A 23,783-nucleotide genomic window follows, 5' to 3' on the forward strand; every position below is an offset into this window, starting at 1 on the left:
TGATGCACACTGACCACGAGGGGGAGCACTGCTTAGCCAGAAGTGGGGTTCATATCTGGCAAGTGCAGCTGCCCTGGCAGTGCTACCAAGCAGCGGCGGCAGGCACAGTGGGCCGGGATGAGTGCTAGCAGCGCTCGGCTGGGGCTCCTCCCTGACCGCCTGCCGCTTTAGGCCCGATCCCTGCATGCCAGCCTGGCCTCTGGGGATCAGGCCTAAACCAGCAGTTGGACATCCCCTGAGGGGTCCCAGATTGCAAGAGGGCGCAGGCCAGGCTGAGGGAAACCCCCTCCCCCATGCACGAATCTGTGCACCGGGCCTCTAGTATTCCTATGACTGAGGAAAGGAGGGAAGAAAATATAGAGGGCACAAAAAGAGGTTTTTGTTAGACAAGTAATATATTTAAGATCTTCTGTACCCATTTCAAAAGTAAATAAAAAGATAGAAATAAATAGCTTGCAATTTTGAAATGCAAAATTAAGAAGCAATGGGGACAAAAGCTACACAGGTCTCCTTAAGTTTCACTGTCCAGAAAAAATTATTTCGGTATTAGAAATTCTGGAATTCTTTCTGTCCAACCTCTTTCCTAATTGCACACAGCCTGTAGGTTACTACAAATTATTTCCAGGTTAAATTTAAGTTTGGGGGAGGAGGGGACACTAACCTAATCATTCTGACACATGTGCAAATGAAACTTTGGTTCAAAGGCAGGCTTTGTGGGATAACTGACGTACAAGTGGCTGGCCCTTTGAAAAGAAACAGGACAGAAGACTCATTTGAGAGCACTTTCCCCTCCTATCTCAAGAGGAAGTACCATTGCTTGGGTGAATTTTTAGCAAAATACCAATTGGGCAAGATGAACAATACCACATATATATATATATATATATATATATATATATATATATATATATATATATATATATATATATATAATGTCTTTAGTGCTTTCTATTGGATCAGCATACAATTGATACATATTGAAGCATCATTCCAATTTTATTCTCCCAATTTTAAGAATCTCCACGTGCCATATGATGGATAGTGCATAACCTAGTAAGATAGATACAAAGCGAACCCAGAAATGAAACAAACGTGATTGGAAATTAAGAAAGTATTCCCTTAAAAAATTGCATTTGAACAAAACAATGCTTATTCTATAAAAGTAACCTTCGTAACAAAAGGCAAAAAGCACTGTGACTAAAATATGACTTTAGAGTAAGCAAATTTCAAATCCTGGTGCCTCTAAAGAGATTTTGGGAATATTTATTAACCTCTTGAAGCCTAAATCTCCTCTTTAGTGAAATGAAGATAATACAATATAGGGTTATTTGAGGATTGAAAGTAATCATTTAAAATACATTAACAAAAATAAAGATTGCTAGACAAAACACCATTTCACCTATGTTTTGCAGTTAGACTTTTATTATAAATTATGTTTTTGAACATCATTTCAAGGGTCTGAAACTGCAAATTTGGAGCAGCTAATTTAAATGAGTTGACTCCAGATCTCATATTATTATTATTGACTTTTTTCAAAGGACCACTGTGTACATGATACTTAACTGATGACCAAGCAGGAACCTTAGTTTCAATTTCTCTGATGTAAAGACCATCCTACTTACTTGTGGGTATTAACTTGAGGGGAAGACTATAAAGCAAATTTCTGAAAAAATTGTAAATAAGCACATGAGATTACATTTCGTAATTCATGGTTAAAGGTATAAACAGTTAATTTTTGATTTCAAACAAATCCAACTGTATTATAGTAAGCTAATGGTTACTTTGGTGTTGAAATACACTATGATTTTAAGTACTATCCCAATAATTTTTCATTTAGATTATTGGCTAACTTTGTTTATATTACAAGTTAAGCCAAATTCTGAAACTTACTAGGAGACACACAAAAGAATTAGTAGCCGTCTTGGGTTAAACATGTCTCACCTACCAGTTAAGGTGGTTAATCTAGACTTAGCTGTAACGTATTCCCCAACCAATAAATATAATGTACAGTATTAGGTAACAGACTGTAAAAAATCTGGATACAATCAAGGGTGAATATGTAAGTCATTAAGATGAACTGTATTTTAATTCTGTTAAAAATATGCCTTACAAAATTATGATCAAAAGCTTCCATTTCTACTATTGCTTCCTCCTCTCATAATTATTATTTCTTACGTGAGTTTGTCATCCTCTAGAAGAGTAAGAAAAAGTCTTTTTATATTTCATGATAGGTTTAATCAGGTAATGAAAACAAATTCTTTGATATCATCTGATATGTCCAATTACATGGGTATGATGTAACAAAAACAGTTACAAACTTATATATGCATATTTACATTATATACCCAAAACTATCAAGCTAGTCAACTATATCTAAGGAGATACATTATGACATGAGTTAAACAATACTTCAATGCTTATTAGAAAGAATGCAGTCAAGCTTTTAATGGAAGTAATATACAAGTGAGGCACTTCTGAGGTCAAGAATAGAAAGCAAACGACACTACATACTGGTAATGTTCACAAAAATCTATGTGTATCTTTAATACATAAGATTTTCGACTAGATTATTTTTGAAAATTTTCAAAACTAGCAACTTATGCAATTTAAGGAGCTTCCAGAAACAATGGCTAACATCAGTGAATCAAAGCATATGAAAGGTTTATAACCACCTGGCTGCTAGCAAACAGTACCTTAATACCTTACAGCCCTTGTTTTTGGTTTATATAAATCACTCCAGGCTGTGATTTCTTTTTTGTTTTGATTTCCTGCAAAATATCTCATGGTGGTTTACAGACCAAAAATTTTTTAAGTACACAACAATGCAAGTTTCCAGTACTTTCTCTTATACTTAGAAATGTAATTCTGGAGGTCAAATTAAGAACGAGATATTTAGTGAAGAATCTGTTTTTCAGGTAACTAAGGTTTCAAAGTTTTTAGAAAAATGTTACACTTGCTTAATGCATCTTTGGGCTAAAATTAAAAACCCACTCTTAAATACATAGTCTAAAGTGTAATCACAAGACTAAAAACAAATTTCAATATAAGAAACACCCTTCAGATTCTTTAAATATAGAGGAAACTACTTTTCTGTATTTGGGAGACTTGTATGGATATTAAGAAACATCTTTGTGGTGTTCAATTAAATGGGGGTTGGAGTTGAGGATGGGGAAGAAAAATAAAAGAAAAAGCAAGACTTACCTAAGATATCAGATGGCACTATAACAAGAATTAAAAGTGCATTTGTATTACTTCAAAAGTTCCTATTAGGCACTGCTGAATAACCAATGAAAATAGGTAATTTCAGGTTTTCCCCTGCCCCAGCATCCCAGAGACATGAACACATCCTCCCTCTGAAGTTGTCTTGATGTAATTGATGTTTATTTTTTTAAAAAATTCTCCCTGACTAGCAATGGGAGGAAAAATAAGAATAAGAATACCATTTGGTAATGGCTTTAGAAAGTTAAAAGAATTGGTTCTATAAATGCTTCGGCACATCCATTAATTAAGATCGATTGCCAGTTCCAAATATCAATAAAATATTTTAATTCAGGATATATGAGGAAAAAGTGCTTAAAATCTTTCAGCAACCAACAAGACACATTAGGTAAAACATTCCTTTTATAGTCTGAGATATAGATCTTACTCCTGCTTTCTCCGCCACTCAAATAGCCCTTTCCAGGTAATAGTGACGAACCCTGTCAGACCCCAATTGCTACCTCAGGGTTCTGGCCTATAGATCATCCAGTAGGTGGTGCTGAAGTTCCACACCTCATTATTCCTTCAGAAACCTAGAGTTTCCCTCACTAGCCCCCCACTTTCAAGGCAGGAGAAAAATCATTTCCGAATTATCAGGTCTGAACACAACACACCATCAGACCGAAGTCCCTCTTGTCATGCCGTCTAGATGATTTCATTTTCCATATTTACTATTACATAAGCAGTTCTGTTTAGCCATTTGTTTAAACTACCAGATTAAAAACAGAGAAAGGTTTTAGAAAAGCCGGCTGCCAGTGCAGTGCCAAATCTGTATGCAGAACGAGAAAATGTCCCTGAACACACCTATACACGTTAGAGTAAGAAATTTAAACCACCCTTCATTTTTCACATACGGATTCTAATTTACTCAAGAGAAACTTTCCACATAGGGATTCAGATAACATGTCACTAGTTTTCTAGACCAATTTAGAAACTGGGTGTGTTAACTATAAAGATCCAAGGTGAAATAAAACCATTTTATCACCATCGTTTTTAATGAAGAAACTTGTTTAAAATTGTAAAGGAAAAAAATGGGGATGGGATGGCAAAATCTTAGCAGCAAAGTGGTTAAAACAATTTGAAAATATTAATGCACAAACATTAAAATATTAAAGCATATATGTTGCATATAAAATACAGTACAGAACCAGAAGTTGCACTATACCGATTAGTGCTTAACAGAAGAAATGATTATATTTGTTCTTCCCAGAAATATATACACAGTCTATTTCCACAGATTTTCCTATATAGCCAGCAAGTTATTTTCTTCAGTTATTCACACCTTGCTCAAACCTGAATTATAAACTCCACACTTACAAATATGAAAATTTATTCATAAGGAAAATCAATATTTCCATTCCATCAGTAAGAAGTAATTTTGAAAGTTAACAGTCTATTCTAGGAAACCGAGTTTAGCTGAAAACTTCAGGGATGAAGATCATCTGGTGCAGCAGCGTCCAAATATATAAACAGTAAAAATAAGACTCAAAACTGCTGCGACAGTGTCACGTTTGGATTTAGTTCATCCAATTGATTTTTAGTACAAAACTAGAAATAACCTCTTCTTCATAACATCTATAGTTATCAATATATTTTTCTTCTTTTCAATGTGAAATAATACTTCAAGATGATCTATATATACAATGTTGTCAGTTCAAGCTGTCATATAAATATAAATGCTTTCTTAAAAAAAGTATTTTACAGACAGATAGTGTTATATACATTGTTCAGTTTGATCTGGGGCAAAAGAAGACAGCTAACACAAGCTTACGTGTGAACGTAAAAAGAATGATACATATATGACATTTAAAAACGTGCATAGAAAATGAGCTTCGAATGGTAGTGTGATTTTAATGTTTATCACTTCTGAAACTTCAAGCCATTAAAAAGAAAGGCACGCTTCTCAACTTGATCCCTCTAAGGGAATGTTCTTAAAGAACCCTTACTTGATTAGAGTTTAAATGTAACAGTTAAAAAAAAAAAAAAAAGAAGACAATTTGATCCCAAAGTACTTTAAATAATTTGTTGGAACACTTATCCAACTACTTTGTAAATAAAACATCCAGTGATACAATGCTCTGCAAAAGAAATAAATTTTTATGTACAAGGTATTTCATTCACAATGTTGGATTAAATAATTTCCTGGGATAGTTTAGCACATACTTTAACATAAAATAATTTTGCTTTTGGCTGGTTTAAATAAAATAAAATGCAACTGAAAAAAGCTACTGGTATTATGTGAATAATGAGCACTGAGGATTAAGCTAAAAAAATTAGTAACACAGCTGAACAAATTCTGGGTTAGCAGAATGATAAACGAAGATCTTAGGAGGAAACTTTTACACTAACCATCCAGTTAAACTTCTTTGTCTTGTGACATATTTGTAAATGCAATATAATTTTTTGAAGGAGGAAACTCTGAAAGAAAACAACTTGCTGGTTGAATACCACAAAAAACAAAACAACAACCCCCAAAACCTCTTTTTTTTTTCTATGTTTACACAATCTCTTTTTATATAAAAATAAGTGTTACATTCCCATCAGAACATTAGACGATTATATCTGTGCTTTAAAAAAAAGTTGGTCACTCAAGGCTATTAGAATATTTTAAAGAATTTTAGATTATCAGAATGTACAGATAGAACTCAATATAAACCGTAGCCAACAGGAAACAAAGATGGAAATATCAAATCATTCACATGGAATAAAAATGTTATATTAATTAGATGAGTAAAATATGCAAAATATAATGGAATGTGACTGTAGATATATGTACATCTACTTCAGAACTAGGAAGGGGAAGAAAAGTTTAATGTCATAATTCGTACCTTGTATTTAGTTAAATATAAACATTTGTTATTTATACATAAAACTGCTTTCAAAAAACAATAAATGATTTAGGTGCACTTGTTTAACTTCTTATAATTTCCAAGTGTTAACTTTTCTTAGATTGAAATCAGCTGTTCCCTAGTGCACTTTTAGTTCATGTCTTAATGAATTCAAACCTTTAAAAGTCCCATCACCTAATGCATAAATATACAAAAATGCCAAAAATTAATCCCTTTTAGTCAGATCATATTTTATGATCCCTTTTTATAGCCAATAACCAGAAATGGTTTCCTTTTGCAAATACGCTTTACAACCTGTAACAAAACGTGCCATGCGCTCAAGGGAAAAGTTAGGCATGGCTGGCATTTGTGAAATGCCAAGAACTGACGAGTGCTGCTTCCTCCACGCGTGGCCCCTATGACACCAGGCAAGATTTCATATTGCTTGCCGAAAGCTTCCGCAAATCCAAGTTAACTAATGCCTGGAAACAAAGATTTTAAACTCATTTTGGCCCTAGATCCTTTCATCCAGCAGCCTTATGTTTCCCACCACAACACCCACATGCCTCCCCACAACGATGGCACATTCTCAAAGGGACGTAGCAGCACATACATGGTACAATGAAAGAAAGAGCTACCAGGGCTAACCATCGTAGGCAGAACTTGTCATCGCTAGTGTCACATGAACAGGGATCAGAAAAGTCTCCCTCTGAGTCTGACATACAATGATACAGCATGCTCTCGGCACAGAGCATGCAACTAACTTGATAGATGCATCTTTTAATAGGGTCTGGAGCATCCTGACACTTCCCCCTGCCGTTTTCTTCATGATTAAACCTTTCCTGGCAGTATACGCAGCGAGAACGCTCACCATCTTCTTTTCTTCGTTTTGACTTCTTAAATTTTAATGAGGAAGGCTGTGTCTTAAATACCACAGAGTCTTTGAATGAACTTAACTTAGTCTCATCCCCACAAGAGTACAGATAGTCTGATTTTTTACTGTCTGGTTTAGAAAACTGAATATTGGAGTCAGTATCATCTCTCTCCAAGTCATTTTTCCACATGTCAGGATGCCTGTAGTCCGCATAGCGACGGATTAAGATATCTCGAGGGTTTATTCTGACAATCTCATCCTCATCTTGAAAGCTGACGTGTCGAGGGACCTAAAAAAGGAAGAGATGAAAACTGCAATAAGGACTGTAAACATGAATTTTATGCGTCAACTTTGCTGGGCCATGGTGCCCAGATATTTGGTCAAACATTACTCTCAATGTTTAAGTACAGATGTTTCTTGGATGAGATTCACATTTAAATTGGTGGACTATGAAGAGTGAAGATCAGCCTCCATGATATAGGTGAACCTCATCCAATCAGCTGAAGGCCTTAAGGGAACAGACTGATTGCAACTCTTCCCTGCTTCGCAAGCCCGACAGCTTACCCTAAAGGGTTTGGAGATGTACCTCCACGATCACATGTGCCAATTCCTTAAAAGAAACCTCTATCTATACACGTCTTATTGGTTCTGTTTCTCTGGTCAATCATGACTCATCTATTGGTATTGAGAAGTGGGGTGCTGTAACAAATACCTAAAATGTGGCAATGGCTTTGAAACTGGGTAATAGACAGAGGCACAAAAGTTTTGAGGTGCACGTTATAAAAAACCTAGATAGCCTTGAACTTTAAACATAATACTGGATAGTGAAAGGAAGTGGTAAAAAAAAGGGGAAAGAATTGTATTCTAGTGTTTTGTGGAAGGCAGAACTTATAAACATGCTCTGAAGAAAGCACCAAAGGTGTGGCCCTGGCCGGGCTGGATAGGTAGGCTGGAGCATTGTCCCGTACACCAAAAGGTTGTGGGTTCGATCCCATCTGGGCGCAATGGATCTGTCTCTCTCTCTTTCAAAATCAATAAACATATCCTCGGGTGTGGATAAAAAAAAAAAAAAAAAGAAAATACCAAAGGTGTGGCTAGATAATCATAGGATAAAGAGGTTATGGTGTGACTCATAGATCCTATCAACCATCTCAGCTGAAATGCTGCCAGGTTGGATCTAAGGGGACACAGTTGAGAGGAAATGAATCAAGGTTGTCAAAGTAATAGCATTTACAGGACTGGCAAACAGAGCTATCTGGCTGGGAACATGCATTATCTTTTAAGGGAAGAACTGGAAATGTTGGGGCTGTCTCCTCAGTTCAATAGGATGGGGCCACTTCCTCAGTTCCAGTGGGCCAGGAAGCGCAGGGTCAGGGCCACTCCCCTGAAGGGAAAAAAATCAAGCCAAAGAGGATTGTTTCTGAGCCTTAAAAATCTAATGAAATTTGCTCTGCTAAGTTTTGGACTTGTTAAAGAAACCCATGACTCCTTTCTTCTTTCCAGTTTCTCCCTTTTGGAATGGAAATATCGATTCTGTGCCTTTCCCACCATTATAGTTTGAAGCAGGTAACTGCTCAGGCTTCTCAGGTCCCCAGATAGAAAGGTATTTTGTCTCAGGATGAATCATATTTTGTCTCACCCCACTCTTGATTTAGATGAAACTTAGATGAGACTTGGGACTGAGTGTTGATGCTGGAATGGGTTAAATTTGGGGGCTGCTGTGATGGAGTGAATTTTTGCGTGTGAGAAAGGCATGAATTTAGGGGACCAGAGGGGTAAAATGTTATGGGCTGAACCATGTCCTCTCCAAATTCACGAGTTGAGGCACCAACTTCCACTATCTCAAAAAGTCACTAAATTTAGATAAAGGGATTTTAAAAAGGTCATTAAGTTCAAATAAGGCCCTTAGAGTGAACCTTAATCCATCCGATTTGACAGGCGTACTTTTAAGAGGAAATTGGACACAGAGAGAGACACCAGGATATGCACAAAAGAGCAAAGACCAGTGAGGACACACCAAGAAAGTGGCCACTTACAAGCCAAGGAGAGAGGTCCCTGAAGAAACCAAATTGCTAACACTTTGACCTTGGACTTCAGTTTCCAGACTCATAAGAAAGTAAGTTCTTGTTGTTCCAGCCATCTAGTCTGTTGTACTTTGTTATGATAGCCCTAGTAAACTAATACAAAGACATATACTTTTTAAAGCTTGGCTATGTAGGTCTCTGAAAATAACTTAAAATGCACCACACCACATACATATACATATACATATACATATACATATGCATATGCATATGCACATGCATATGCATATGCATACAACCTCCCTCACCCCTCCTCCTGGGTAGACTGTCTCCTTGAGGCCAAGGAGCAAAGTAAATCTTCTGGAGAGAAATCACACAAGGGCTAAATCAAAATGATCCTTTTATTTGCCCATTCAGACAGGCTTCTAGAAGTTGCATTTGTATCTCCTGGTCCCAGTCCCTCGACACAGGGACTAGCCTACAAGTGAGCACCTGACCCAGGTTGGGGCAAACTTCTATTCCCCAGATATTTGGCACTGGGACTAAAAAACATTCCAGGTCTGGGCTAAAGGCGAAGTCCATTAAATTAACTCTGTATAACTCTTATTGGTTCTATCTGGTGATAAATACACTGTTGCTATCCCCCAGACTAACACTAGAAATTTGGATAGAATTTACGTATTAGGGTTTACAAGCACTTATGTAGCAAACCTATACACTAAATTTTTTTTTCTTAGTACAATTCAACTATATAGAGAATTAGAAGGACTAGAAAACTTCACTTATATGTTCGTTAGTTATAGTCCCTATCAGAAGATAAACTAAGATAACTTACCTTATTTTGGGACTTTAGGCCTCCACATTCCTTGGATATTTGTCGCTGTGCATAGTCTATGCTTCTGCCCTGAATGTCTAGGCTTGGATGAGTGAACGTTATCTAAAATACAAACAATTTCTACTTAAATGACAATTCCAGAATTTCATAACTTATTAGTAGTTAAGCTTTTCAAAATGTTGAGTCATCCTATTTATTATATAAAATTAGGTCTTTCCTTATGCATTTAAAATTTAAATTAAAAAGTAATACAGAATTCTGATTTCTGGTTCTACATGTAAGCACTTTAAAGTTGCCACTCTGTCCTAAGAAGGAAAAACTGAATAGAAAAAAAAAACCCCAACACTTCTTGGGTCTGTAAAACAGAGAAGGACATAAGGCAAACCACTGCTTCCAAGATTGGAGAGACAGAACAACAGAGCAGACTCATGAGTGATCAATGCCATGGAAACCAGTGCTGGGGTAGGAAAAGCTGAACTGTAACTGATGAACTGCTGGAAGCTCACTGTGGATAATGCTGAGATTCACCCGCAGGAGCTCCACCAGGTCCCCACGGTAAATATCAGAAAAGTCCCAAACGCTTTCAGCAGGAAGAGGGGAAAAAAGAACCGTTCTGAAATTAGGGAGCACACTGTTTTGAACAGAGTCTGCCCCCAGGAGAAATTAGTTAACCAGAGCCTGACCTGCCAGGTGTCATCAGAACCTATCTGACCACACCATCCACCCTAAGCAGAGAAGAAAAAAGCTGAGAAATACTTGTGAAGTTCACAGTCCAGAGGCATGGCTCAGACTAAAAGACAGAACAAATCATAGGGCTATAAGAATGCTTCCTCTCCCTACACACTTTACCACTATATTACTAAAGGCCTATTTACAAGCATTTTACCCGGTACATTATGTGGAGCTATAAAAAAACACACACCCCAAAACAAAACAAAAAACAACAACAAAACATACGAAAAGGCAACAAAACAAAACAAAAACAACAACAACCCATAATTTGAAGAGAAAGAACAAGCATCAGAACCAGATATGACAGGGATGTTGGAAATGGCAGACCAGGAATTTAAAACAACTATCATTAATACACTAAGGGTTCTAATGGATAAAGTAAACAGCATGCAAGAGCCAATGAGTAATGAAAGCAGAGATGGAAATCCTAAGAACAACAACAAAATGCTAGAGATTAAAAAAAACAAACAAACACTAAGAGAAATGAAGAGTGGCTTTGATGAGCTTATTAGAGAGGTAAGAATCTCCGAGTTTAAGAATATCTCAATACATACCTCCAAAACGAAAGCAGAGAACAAAGATAGAAAGAAATGAATAGAATACTGGAGAACCGTGGGACAACTGCAAGAGGCATAACATACATGAAATAGGAATATCAGGAGAAGAAAGGAACAGAAGAAATATTTGAAATAATGTCTGAGAATTTACCCAATTTAATGTCAACCACAGATCCAGGAAGCTCAGAGAAGACCAGGCAGGATAAATGCCCAAAAAAGTAAACATAAGCATGTTTTAAAACTATAAAAAAAAGAAAATCAAAGATAAAGGGAAAATCCTGAAGAAAACAAAACACACACACACACACACACACACACACACACACACACACACACCACAGAGGAAAAAACACTTAAAAAAAAATAAAGGAGCAAAGATAAGAATTACATCTGACTCAGAAACCATGCAAGGACAAAGAGAGTGGAGTGAAACATTTATAAAGTATTGAGAGAAAAAGCCCACCAGCCTACAATTCTCTATGTAGTGAAATTATCTTTCAAAAGTAAAGGAGATAGATATAAAGACTTTCTCAGGCAAACAAAAATCGAGGAAATTTGTTGCCAGTAGACCTGCAATATGGGAAATGTTAACAGTTCTAAATTTAAAGATAAGGAAAATAATATAGATCAGAAACTTGAATCTACATAAGAATGAAAGAGTACCAAAGAAAAAAAAATAATAAAAATAAAATAAAACTTTTTATTTTTCTTATTTTAATTGATCTAACAAAAGTGTTAAAAAAGACAGCAGCAATGTACTTGATAAAGTACAGTTATATATATCTATATACTGGTATATAAAAACCTAAGCGACCGTTATGACAGAATGACTGATTGCTATGATGCGCACTGACCACCAGGGGGCAGATGCTCAATGCAGAAGCTGCCCCCAGCCTGCAGGGCCCGATCGCTGATGGGGCCTGTTGGCCAACCTCCCAGGCCCTCACCCCGGTTGGGACAGGGAACCGGGGGTGGATGGTGGCAGACTGGCAGACACAGCCCCTTTCCCAGGGGGGCAGAGGGCTGGCGGTCAACCTCCTGGGTCCCTCTCCCCATCCCTCCCCTGGGCTGGGAGGTCCTGATCAGGGCCGGGCGGGCCCCAGGCTGGGATGGGGAACTGGAGGTGGGTAGCAGCAGACGTGGGCAGTGAGGGGAGGAGGTGGGGAACTGCACAGATGGGCGGCGAGGGGAGGAGGAGGGGGCAGGTAGGGAGATGGGGAACCGCGCAGTGGTGGCGCGTGGGCGGCGAGGCGGGGAACTGCGTGGTGGTGGTGAGGAAAGGAGGCGGGTAACCTGACTGGCCCTGATCACCGGCTAGGCCTAGGGACCCCACTCATGCACAAATTTTGTGCACCAGGCCTCTAGTATGAATATACTTGTATGCTTTTATATATATATATATATCAATGAATGGCAGCAATGATACAAGGGATGGGAGGGAGGAATTGGGATTATTTTACTACATAAGATACTTGCACTACCTACAAAGTGGTTTAGTATTATTGAAAATAGACATGAATTAATTTTAAATGTATATGGTAAACTGTCAAGCAACCATTAAAAAAAGTTTTTTAAAAAAATAACTGATATGCAAAAAAGGAGAGAATGAAATCATATAAAATACTATATAATAAAAACCTAATATGCAAATTGTCCCCTTGGACGGTAGTTCGACTGAGAGACCAGGAGTTCGACCGCTTGCTATGATGTGCATTGACCACCATGGGGCAGTGCAGAACATGGCGGGCATCTGTGGCGCACTGTGACCTCTTGCCAGCTATCTGGGAGCAGGGGTGACAGGGACAGAGGTATGATGAGAATGTGGGGTATCTGTTGAGCTCGCTCTAACTCCCCCTCCTTTCCTCCCCCAGGAAGCCAGGGCTTGCATGCTGGGGAAGCCCCCACGCTCAGGTGTCAGGTGCCAGGCGCCTGCGAGCAGCCCGCCCTGCACCCGCGCAGCCTCTTCCAGGTGAGCCGGGACCGCAGGGGCCAGTCAGCATCCCCGTGGGTTTGTGCAGGAGCCAGTTTGCAAGGCCAGTTGGGAGAGAGCGTACTGCCCGCCTGGCTTCTGTGCAGCACCGCTGGGCGACCCAGAGGCCCACGCTGCACCCCAGCCGATGGCGTCCGGCCGTGCTCACCGCATCTCTGCGTGGGTACTTGGGCACCATGACTCAGGCAGAGGGGGGTGTGCGGGAATCTGGGGGGCCCAGGTGCTGCCCAGGGTACAGAAGTCAGCTGGGATCTGCCGTTCCATGCCAGACGCTCGAGCTTCGATAGCTGTCCAGGCCTAGGGACCAGACCCCGTGCACGAATTTCATGCACCGGGCCTCTACTGGTCAATAAATCCACAAAAGACTTTGGGAAAATTAAATACAACAATAGAAATGAAGATCAAGGGTAACAAACAGAAAACTGTACCACATATGATAGAGATTAATCCAACTGTATCAGTAATCACTTTGAACATAATGACCTAAATATTCTAATTAGAAAACATTGAAGAATGAATAAAAAATAAGACCCAAGTATACGCTGTCTATAAGAACAACATATGAGCAATGATATAATGATAAAAGGGCCGATTCTCCAAGAAGACATAACAATCCTTAGCAAGTATGTATTTAACAAAAGTGTGTCAAATTACATGAGGCAAAAACTGTTGGAATTGCAAGGAGAAATAGATGTACCCATTGTTGTAGGTGAAGACGACATGGACAGATCCAACAGGCAGAAAATCACTAAGGACAAATTGAACACATTAACTCTGTAAATCAACTGGATATAACTGACATCTGCAGACGACTAACCCAGCAGCAGTATACACATTCTTCTCAATCTCTCATGGAGCATTAACCCAGATAGACCACATTTTGGGTAAAAAAAAAACAGATCTTAGCAAAAATAAATAAATAAATAATTTATACAATGTCTGCTCTCAGACCACAAGGAATTAAACTATAAATGAATAAGAGAAAGGTAATTTAAAAATCTCAATATACGTGTAGCTTAAATAACATACTTCAAAGTAATACATCATGGGTCACAAAGAAATCTGAAAAAACTTAAAAGGTATTTTGAACTAAATGGAAATAAAAACAGATGATCAAACGTTATGGAATGCAGTAAAACGTGCTTAGAGAGAAACTGATAGCATTGAATGCATGTAATTAGAAAAAAAGAAACATCTAAAGTCAATAATGTAAGTTCCCACCTTAGCAAAGCAGAAAAAAATTAAGTCCAAAACAAGAAAAGAATAGGAATTAGAATAGAAATCAATACAGAGTATTAATGAAATAAAAAACTAATTCTTTGAAAAGATGAACAAAACTGACAAGCCTATAGTCAGGCTAAGTAAAACAGAGAGGACACAAATTATTAATATCGGCAATAAAAGAGGGAATATCACTACAGATCCCATGGAAATTACAAGGTTAATAAAAGAACATTATGAACAACTCCATGGCCACAAACCTGACAGCCAAGGTGAAATGGATTGATTCCTTGAAAGGCACTATCTGCCAAAACTCAACAGACAATCTGAATAGGACTCTATCTATTTAAGAAGCTGAATCAATAATTTTTCAAAATAGAAAGCACCAAGGAAAATACACCTCTCCCAAGACATATGAACAACCAACAGATATATGAAAAGATGTTCAACCTCACTGGCAATTAGGGAAATGCAAATGAAAACTACAGTGAGATACCTACCACCTTATGCTTGTTAGAGTGGCCATTATCCCTAAGACAAGCAGTAAGTGTTGGAGAGGTTTTGGAAAAAAGGGAACCCTCATTCATTGCTGGTGGGAATGTAAACTGGTACAACCACTATGGAAAGCAGTCTGGCGATTCCTCAAAATATTAAGAATAGAGCTACCGCCGAAACCGGTTTGGCTCAGTGGATGGAGCGTCGGCTTGCGGACTGAAGGGTCCCAGGTTCGATTCCGGTCAAGGGCATGTGCCTGGGTTGCGGGCATATCCCCAGTGGGAGATGTGCAGGAGGCAGCTGATCGATGTTTCTCTCTCATTGATGTTTCTAACTCTCTCTCTCTCCCTTCCTCTCTGTAAAAAATCAATAAAATATATTTTAAAAAAATTAAAAAAAAAAAAAAAGAATAGAGCTACCATATGACCCAGCAATCCCTCCTCTGGGTATATACCCCAAAAAACTCGAAATCATGTATTCACAAAGATATATGCACACCTATGTTCATTGCAGCATTATTCATGGTGGCCAAGACATGGAAACAACCAAAGTGCCCTGCGATAGCGGACTGGATAAAGAAGATGTGGTACATAGACATAATACTACTCAGCCATAAGAAAGGATGAAGCAGTGCCATTTACAACAACATGGATGTACCTTATGCTAAGTGAAATAAGTCAGTCAGAAAAAGCTAAAAATCATGATTTCACTCATATGTGGGATATAAAACTGAAACTCATGGACACAAACAGCAGTGTGGTGGTTTCCAGAGGTAAGGGCGGGGGGGCGGTAAGAGGAGAAGCGGGTCATAATATAAGGTGACAGGAGATTTGACTATGGGTGGTGGGCACATGGTACAATATACAGATATTGTAACATAGAAACCCACACCTAAAACATACATGTTCATGTTGACCAATGTCACCCCAATCAATTTAATGAAAGAAAGAAAAGAAAGCATCAGCTCCAGAAGGATTTACGGTAGAAATCTACCAAACATTTAAGGAACAAGTTACACCAAATTTCTACTATCTTATACAGAAGATCCAAAAAAGAAATACTTCCTACCTCATTCTATGAGGCCAACATTACTCTAATACTAAAACCAGACAAAAACATTACAAAAAAATCACACAAAAACTCCTGCAACCAGTAAGCGAACTATAGCAAAGCTGCAGGATACAAGGTTAATACACAATAGCCAAACACTTTCTTATACCAACAATGAACAAGAAGAATTTCATATGTAACAAAATATGTACAAGATCCATATGAGAAAAGCCACAAAATTCTGGTTAACACATTTAAAAAAGTAGATGCGAGGTATTCCCATGTTCATGTACTGGTGGTTAACTTCCACTTTTTTTTGGCTTTGTATTAATTTACACACACAAATGCATGCATGCATATATGTGGGTCTTTAAATTTTTTAACAGGACCTTTTGCACTGTGCCTTGCTTTTCTATACTTAATGGTACACCATGGACCCTTTTCTATGTTTTCTAAAAAATATTTTTATTGAATTTAGAGAGAGAGGGAGAGGGAGGGAGAAAGGGAGAGAGAGACAGTGATGTGAGAGCAAAACATCAATCTGCTGCCTCCTGCATGCCCCCTACTGGGGAATCAAACCTGCAACCTTTTAGAGCATGGGAAGACACTCAACCAATGGAGCCATAGCAGCCAGGTCAACTTTTCTCTATTTATACATATACCTCTAATCTTATTCTTTTTTTTAAATTTTATTTATTTTTATTTTTTTGTTTTGTCTTTTTTCTAACCTTATTCTTTTCGTGTTTCATTGAATGAATAACAATTTATTTAACTAGTCTAATTAGTTAAATAACATACACATAGGCTTTTCCCAGTCTTCGGATGCTATAAACAGCATTGTAACAAATGTTCTTACACATTTACTTTTAATACTCATGTCCAAGTACATATGTATCACAAATTCCTAAAATAGAATTGTTGAATTTAAAAGTTTGCACATTTCAGCCCTAACCCGTTTGGCTCAGTGGATAGAGCGTAGGCCTGCAGACTGAAGGGTCCCAGGTTCGATTCTGGTCAAGGGCATGTCCCTTGGTTGCAGGCACATCCCCAGTAGGAGGTGTGCAGGAGGCAGCTGTTTGATGTTTCTCTGGCATTGATGTTTATAATTCTCTATCTCTCTCCCTTCCTCTCTGTGAAAAAAAATCAATAAAATATATTTTAAAAAAAGTTTGTATACTTCAGTTAAAAAAGGAATTTAAAATGGATATATCCAACTCGAACCACCTACTTTGTAGTGTCTTAAACATAGAAGAAAGTTTAATAAAATTAGTTAATGAAAAGGTTACCTCATTCCCAACCTTGTTTCCTATAGCTTTAAAATTTTACTTTCATTAGCACCTTAATCACATAGAACATAAAGAGAAAAAAAAGCATTTAAGTTTTAATTGTGCTATAGAAGTAAAGGACTGATGTGGGATGAAGTGGATTCTGGAGTTTATTTTTTCTAATCTGTCTTTATTATCCATTCTCCCATGCCTCGTTACCTCTACCCAGGATGAAAAATTATGAGCTCACACTTCCCACTCCATTTTCCTTTCAGTTTCAATATTCAAGTATGGATGTCCCCCCAAATTGTATATACACTTTAACAGCTGATAGCTCAATTTTGAAAATGAAATGTATTTTAATAAACACTGCCTTTATAATTATTCAAAGTGTGTGTATACCTATAAACTTGATTTCCTAATAAATACATAGTATTAGTCTCTATGGAAGGCATAATGAAGTACAAAAATGGCTCTTATCCTCATGGGTCGGATGATAAAGCATACAAATACAACTGAAGGTGAAATATGTAAGAATTCAGGATTAATGGAGGAAGGAATCACTATGATTAAATGGTCTGAAAAAGATTCATGAAGAAAAAGAAACTGAAAGTAAACAACAAATAAAGTAAGCATTTGTTCAATTTTTTTAAAAAGATGGAAGAGCATTATAGAAAAAGAAGCAGAGAGAAACATTTTTGTTTTTTCCCCCTGATAGATGTATTTCTTATAATAAATACAATGACATGTATTAAATATATATTGAGGTTTATTTTTATAGTAAAAATGTTCACTTTTTGACTTATTACTCCAATTTCACTTTCAGAAAAGAAGTCACAAACAGCACCAAAACACATGCACTTTGAAACTACCCGAGTTATCAGAGTAGTTAATAATGTTAATCCTCCCATACAATCTTTACATAAAAACAAAAATGGACAATGCTGACTTTTTACACTTATTAAGCACAGATGCTGTAAGATACACCCCAACTCACCCCTGCTTTTTAATGTGATGCTACTGCTACAGGCTTTCAGAAGAATTTCTTCGCTGAAAAAGCCATGAGAGATGCTTCTTCAAAGTTGGTCACAAACGAAATTTTAAGAGGATTACATTTACAATGGCAACAGCACAAAATAGTGCAAAGAAGCTCATAAAAAACATATCTTTTCATAAAGAAAATGCAAAGCTTTAATGAGAGATATTGAATAGTTAAACATAGGGATATATCATATTTATAAATAAGAAGGTTAAATTTTCCCTAAAACTAACAGAGATTCAGTGCAATTAAAATACAAACTGTAGCCGAAACCGGTTTGGCTCAGTGGATAGAGCGTCGGCCTGCGGACTGAAGGGTCCCGGGTTCGATTCTGGTCAAGGGCATGTACCTGGGTTGCGGGCATATCCCCAGTAGGAGATGTGCAGGAGGCAGCTGATCGATGTTTCTCTCTCATCGATGTTTCTAACCCTCTATCTCTCTCCCTTCCTCTCTGTAAAAAATCAATAAAATATATTTTTAAAAAAAATACAAACTGTAAATGGGTTTTTCATTAAATTTGATTAGCTGACTAAAAGTTTTGCAAGAGTAAACAGCCAAAACTTTTTTTTTTAATCTAAGAGGAACAAAAATGTAGGTAGGGGTATTTTAATTATACAGATATTAAGACTTCTCACAGAGCTAAAGTAATTCTACAATAAAGAAGATCAGATTAGAGAAACCAAGAAACATGGAATATGGAAAATTTGATATATGATAGATACGGCACTCCCTGACCCCAAAAAACGGTGCTGAAGCAATTAATTATACACATGGTAAAAATAAAATTGGATTCCTATCACAGAAGAGAAATCAGTTTAAGCTGGGTTATAGACAAAACTAAAATTTTTAGTACAAAATAGGGAGAAAATCTTTGAAACAAGGATAGGGAGGCATTTATATAAAAACCACCAGGAAAAGAATAAATTCAATTGCATTAAAATTTAGAATATCTGTTCACCAAACCCATATAGAAAATGAAAAACAACTACAAACTAGAAGATACTGGCCACAAATAAAACTGAAAAAGGAGAAGTGACACAGAAAATTTTATTACCCAGTAACAAGGTTATTATATAAGAACATGTAGCTAAAATTAGTTTGTAAAGGAACAACCATGGCTATTTCCATAACCTTTCAAATGCTCAAGATATATGGCTGGCGCTCATAGAACACATGAATCCCCTAGGCCAGTGGTTGGCAAACTCATTAGTCAATAGAGCCAAATATCAACAGTACAACGATTGAAATTTCCTTTGAGAGCCAAATTTTTTAAACTTAAACTATATAGGTAGGTACATTGTTATTAACTTAATTAGGGTACTCCTAAGGCTTAGGAAGAGACACACTCAAGGGGCCAAAGAGCCGCATGTGGCTCGCGAGCCGCAGTTTGCCGGCCACCGCAGTGGTTCTCAACCTTCCTAATGCCGCGGCCCTTTAATACAGTTCCTCATGTTGCGGTGACCTCCAACCATGAAATTATTTTCGTTGCTACTTCATAACTGTAATTTTGCTACTGTTAAGAATCGTAATGTAAATATCTGATATGCAGGATGTATTTTTATTGTTACAAATTGAACATAATTAAAGCATAGTGATTGCCGGAGACCATTCATCGTCTTCACTAGCTGAGTTTAGACAGAGACCCCCAAAAGCTAGTAGCCCTTCAAAGTCCTAGCAAAGGTCAGGGCTGTGCACCACCCAGTTAATCTAGGAACCACTCAGTTAATTTAGGTAATAATAGTTGAAGCATCCCCACCTTAGTTCCCTTAATTCCTTAGATACTTATGTAGATTCTTGTTGATTATTGTTAATCAAGATACCCTGCCTACTCCCAGAAACCTATTGATGAGCTAATCAGATACTTAATCTATTCCTGGAATTTGTCCTGTCCGCCATCCCTGTGTCATTGAAACCTCCTTACCCTAGGACTACCCCAAACAAACCTCCTCACCCTAGGGCTACCCTAGACCAAATAAAAGGTTGGAACGGCCTGAGCATCAGTGGAAGTCCTTCGGGACTTGCCCGCCTGGTCCCCCAATATTGCAAAATTATCTCGTGTCTTTTTTTCTCATTTGTTGTGCGGCTCCTCTTTCAGATACTGAACCCTACTCCACGCAGAACGTGGAGGGAGTCATACTCAACAAGTGATTAATCACAAAAACAATATGTAATTATATATGTTTTTCGATGGTGTTAGGCAACCCCTGTGAAAGGGTCATTCGACCCCCAAAAGGGTCGTGACCCACAGGTTGAGAACCGCTGCCCTAGACTAATTTATCCCAGAATCTTTTGTAGCATATCAACCTCAAAAGCCCATTCCTATATTCCCTAAAAAAACCTCTTGTGCATGAATAGCTGAGGAAAAAGAAAGTTTGTACTAGCAGTATGTCTAATAACAACACAATTATGGGAACATCTGAAATATCCACTGGCAGAAAAAAAAATAAGTGATAGAACTATCAAAAAAGCATAGGAAGTCTAAGCAAACAAAATCCAAGGCAATGATAACTTCTAGGATGAAGACACGTGGATAGTAATGGGGGTTCCTTTCTTTAAGTTTGGTGGCTTCTCAGGTGTTCATTACATATATTGTTTTCTTTGTATTAAATATGTCATAAATCTTTGATCATAATCTCATTGATGTAGGCAGTCTTACTTCTCTATAGTTAAGTAAGCTCCAGAAACTTGAAAGCAAAACTCAAAAAAGAGCCATAATGGTTTCTAGGGCTATTAGACTTAACTCAAACCTGAATTAGAGCATTAGCATTTTGAAAGATTGTACCTATCCATCAAAAGGATTTAAATAGCCCAAGAAAATGTAGTAAGTGAGTCAAAAACTAACACTGCATGGAAAAACCTAAGCTAATCCTAAGTGACAATTCTCCATGGGTTGGTCTCACTTCTGCAGACCTAGTGAGCTGAAGCACGCATCTGCCTTTGTTTCAGACTTTTTCAAAGATGTGTGTTTAGTGAATCCTTTGGAAGATATAGTGTCTAGTAGTTAGATTGTTTAGTATCCAATATAACAAAAACAAGTCTCCTTCCATGGCAAAAGTCAGGCAGACTTATCGCCCAGTAGAAAACACTTGGGGGGGGGGGAGAGAGAGAGAGAGAGAGAGAGAGAGAGAGAGAGAGAGAGAGAGAGGGGGAGAGGGGGAGAGGGGGAGAGGGAGAGGGGGAGTGGGGGAGAGGGGGAGGGGGAGAGGGGGAGGGGGAGAGGGAGAGGGGGAGAGGGGGAGAGGGGGAGGGAGAGGGAGAGGGGGAGGGAGAGGGAGAGGGAGAGGGAGAGGGAGAGGGAGAGGGAGAGGGAGAGGGAGAGGGAGAGGGAGAGGGAGAGGGAGAGAGAGAGAGAGAGAGAGAGAGAGAGAGAGAGAGAGAGAGAGAGACGCGCACGCCACATCCACCTGAGCAGCTCAGAACTGTCCCCATGCAACTTGGAGGCTAGGGAACCAACACAAAATGAATCTCATGCTGCTTATTGTACTGTGAGTTAATGAAGTCCTTTGTCTCTGATCTAATGGTCTTTTGTCTCTGGGCAGCATCTATACAACTGGCAAGTTAACGTATTAGCTTTTAAGTAGTGTAAAATCTTAGGCTTCATATTTCTTGACAGTGAGGAAGTACTGTAGTCTAGTCCTTCAGCTGTTCCTCCTTGTAGAGAAGGGTCGATCAATCTACCCCAGTTGAATGCAATTAAACATTCAAAGCATTTAATTACCCCATTGAGCATATACAAACAAAGGTACCTTTTGACAATGATGTAGTATTTCATGAAGACCTACTTTATGGAGACAATATACCAAACAATGTTTAAACACCTAGTTATGCAAACTCACACAACATAACTCTTGTTTCTCTGTGTCACATCAATCTTGGAGGTAAGGGAAAGTATCAATAGTAAAGAAACTGGAATTCAGATCCAAACAATCTGGCTGGCTATCTGCCAAACACTGCTCACTCTCCTCTCTGCAGTTACCTAGCATTATTTTGTACTTTTCTCCATGGTGACTACTTCAACCCCGCACACTATCACCACTGCCATTCTGGAAGAGTCCAGGTCTTTCCCCTCCCATCAAAATAAATAAATAAATAAATAAATAAATAAATAAATAAATAAATAATAATAATAATTAATTAACTAAAAAAAAAAAAAAGCTTTAAGTTTATAGTTCCCTCAGCCAAAGAAGGCAGGCCAAGCAAATTCCCAGGATTTGGATGATGAATATTAGTTAGTCTATTGTTAAGTTTGTGTTTCATTCACCAGGTGTTTTTTATTGCTGCTCAACTACATGAATCAGTGGCCTAGTTCAGAATGCGCACATCTTCACTCTCCTCTCCTGATGGATGAGTTTTTCTGTTCATTACTCAAGATATTAAAGCATATTTTTATTTAAAAGTGTTAAAGTGGGTATGTTATTTCCTAAGATGCCTGAACGTTTATGGGCAAATATAACTATAGATAATGTTCTGATATCCCAGAATTCCTGAAAAGGATATGCAGATCAGTTTCAGCTTTTATTCTTGATATTAATTTGCTCAAAGTAAAATTGGTTTAGGATTACTTTTTTCTTTCTGGTACAAATATCTTAATACAATCTTTTCTTGCATTCTTATAAAATTTCATAATAAGCTTAGGCAAAATGCATTAAATTACAGATAATTTCTATCCCCAAAATGAGGCAGTTTGTCAATAGTGGTTGTTGTGAGGATTAAAATGACTTATATAAGTAAAGTGCTTTAAGTATCCAGCACATAGCACATACCAGCTATGATAAAGATTAAAAAACTATAATTATTAGATTTAATGAAAGTGCCTATTTACCATAGGGAAACATTTTAATCTGAGCTACAAGAAAAAGGAGGAGGAGGAGAAGAGGAAGGGAAGAAAACTTACCATTTCTAAATAAGAATTCCAATAATTCAGTAATTACTAACCTAGTGACTTTGTTCAGGTACTTAATGATTCTATACATGAATTTCCTCACTGATAAAAACTAAAAATATTGGCTCTGTTCAAATAAAATATTGGACTCAAAAGCACTTAGTGAAGCACTGAAGGACTATAAAATTTCATTCTTATTTTTAACAGTCTTCTCAATTTTCTAAGACAGTTACAGAGGTGGAATACATTAAGTGTTCTATGAATTTTTCTATTCAACAGCTATTCTGAACTTGAGAGTCACCCTCCCCAAAGTGAATGAGTCTCAGAAATTTGAGTGTTGCTTTCAGTAATATTTTTATTTTCTGTAGAAATTAATGAAAAACACCAGGCAGGAATACAAACAGGTTTCATTTTGCCACTTCACATACCATTTCTTCTATAACACATCAGAGGGAGAAATGTCAGGAATATCAGTATAAATTAAGTTCCACTGCACTAGGAAAACAGAAACACTCATGTGTTTGACAGAACAACAAATAAGACAATCAAACACTACCAAAGAAACAAGATTCTTCTCCTGTCTTTTGAGAAGAAAAAAGTCCCCCTAAGGATGGATGACAAAACTAATGTTTCAAAAATGGCCAACACGAAAGTTAAAGGGGCTACAAAATCCCTGATATAGGAAAAGTAAAATTTAAGTTAATTTAAAACTATGTGATCACAAGAAATGTTT

General features: G+C 37.6%; 1 protein-coding gene across 2 annotated transcripts in view; it reads right to left on the reverse strand.

Annotated features, from left to right (window-relative positions):
• Window positions 1-4,232: 4,232 nt before the first annotated feature.
• The window catches only part of SPRED1 (sprouty related EVH1 domain containing 1), a 125,304-nt gene continuing 105,753 nt past the window's right edge, over window positions 4,233-23,783 (reverse strand). For both annotated transcript variants that reach the window (XM_059705186.1, XM_059705176.1), the window contains 2 exons: window positions 9,820-9,921; window positions 4,233-7,249 (listed from right to left, as the gene is read on the reverse strand). In XM_059705186.1, coding sequence (XP_059561169.1) covers window positions 6,611-7,249; window positions 9,820-9,921 — 741 coding nt within the window. In that variant the 3' untranslated portion in view covers window positions 4,233-6,610. The remainder of the gene's footprint in view (window positions 7,250-9,819; window positions 9,922-23,783) is intronic.

The sequence above is a fragment of the Myotis daubentonii genome, chromosome 1 (assembly GCF_963259705.1).
Source record: "Myotis daubentonii chromosome 1, mMyoDau2.1, whole genome shotgun sequence".
NCBI classification, from domain to species: Eukaryota; Metazoa; Chordata; class Mammalia; order Chiroptera; family Vespertilionidae; genus Myotis; species Myotis daubentonii.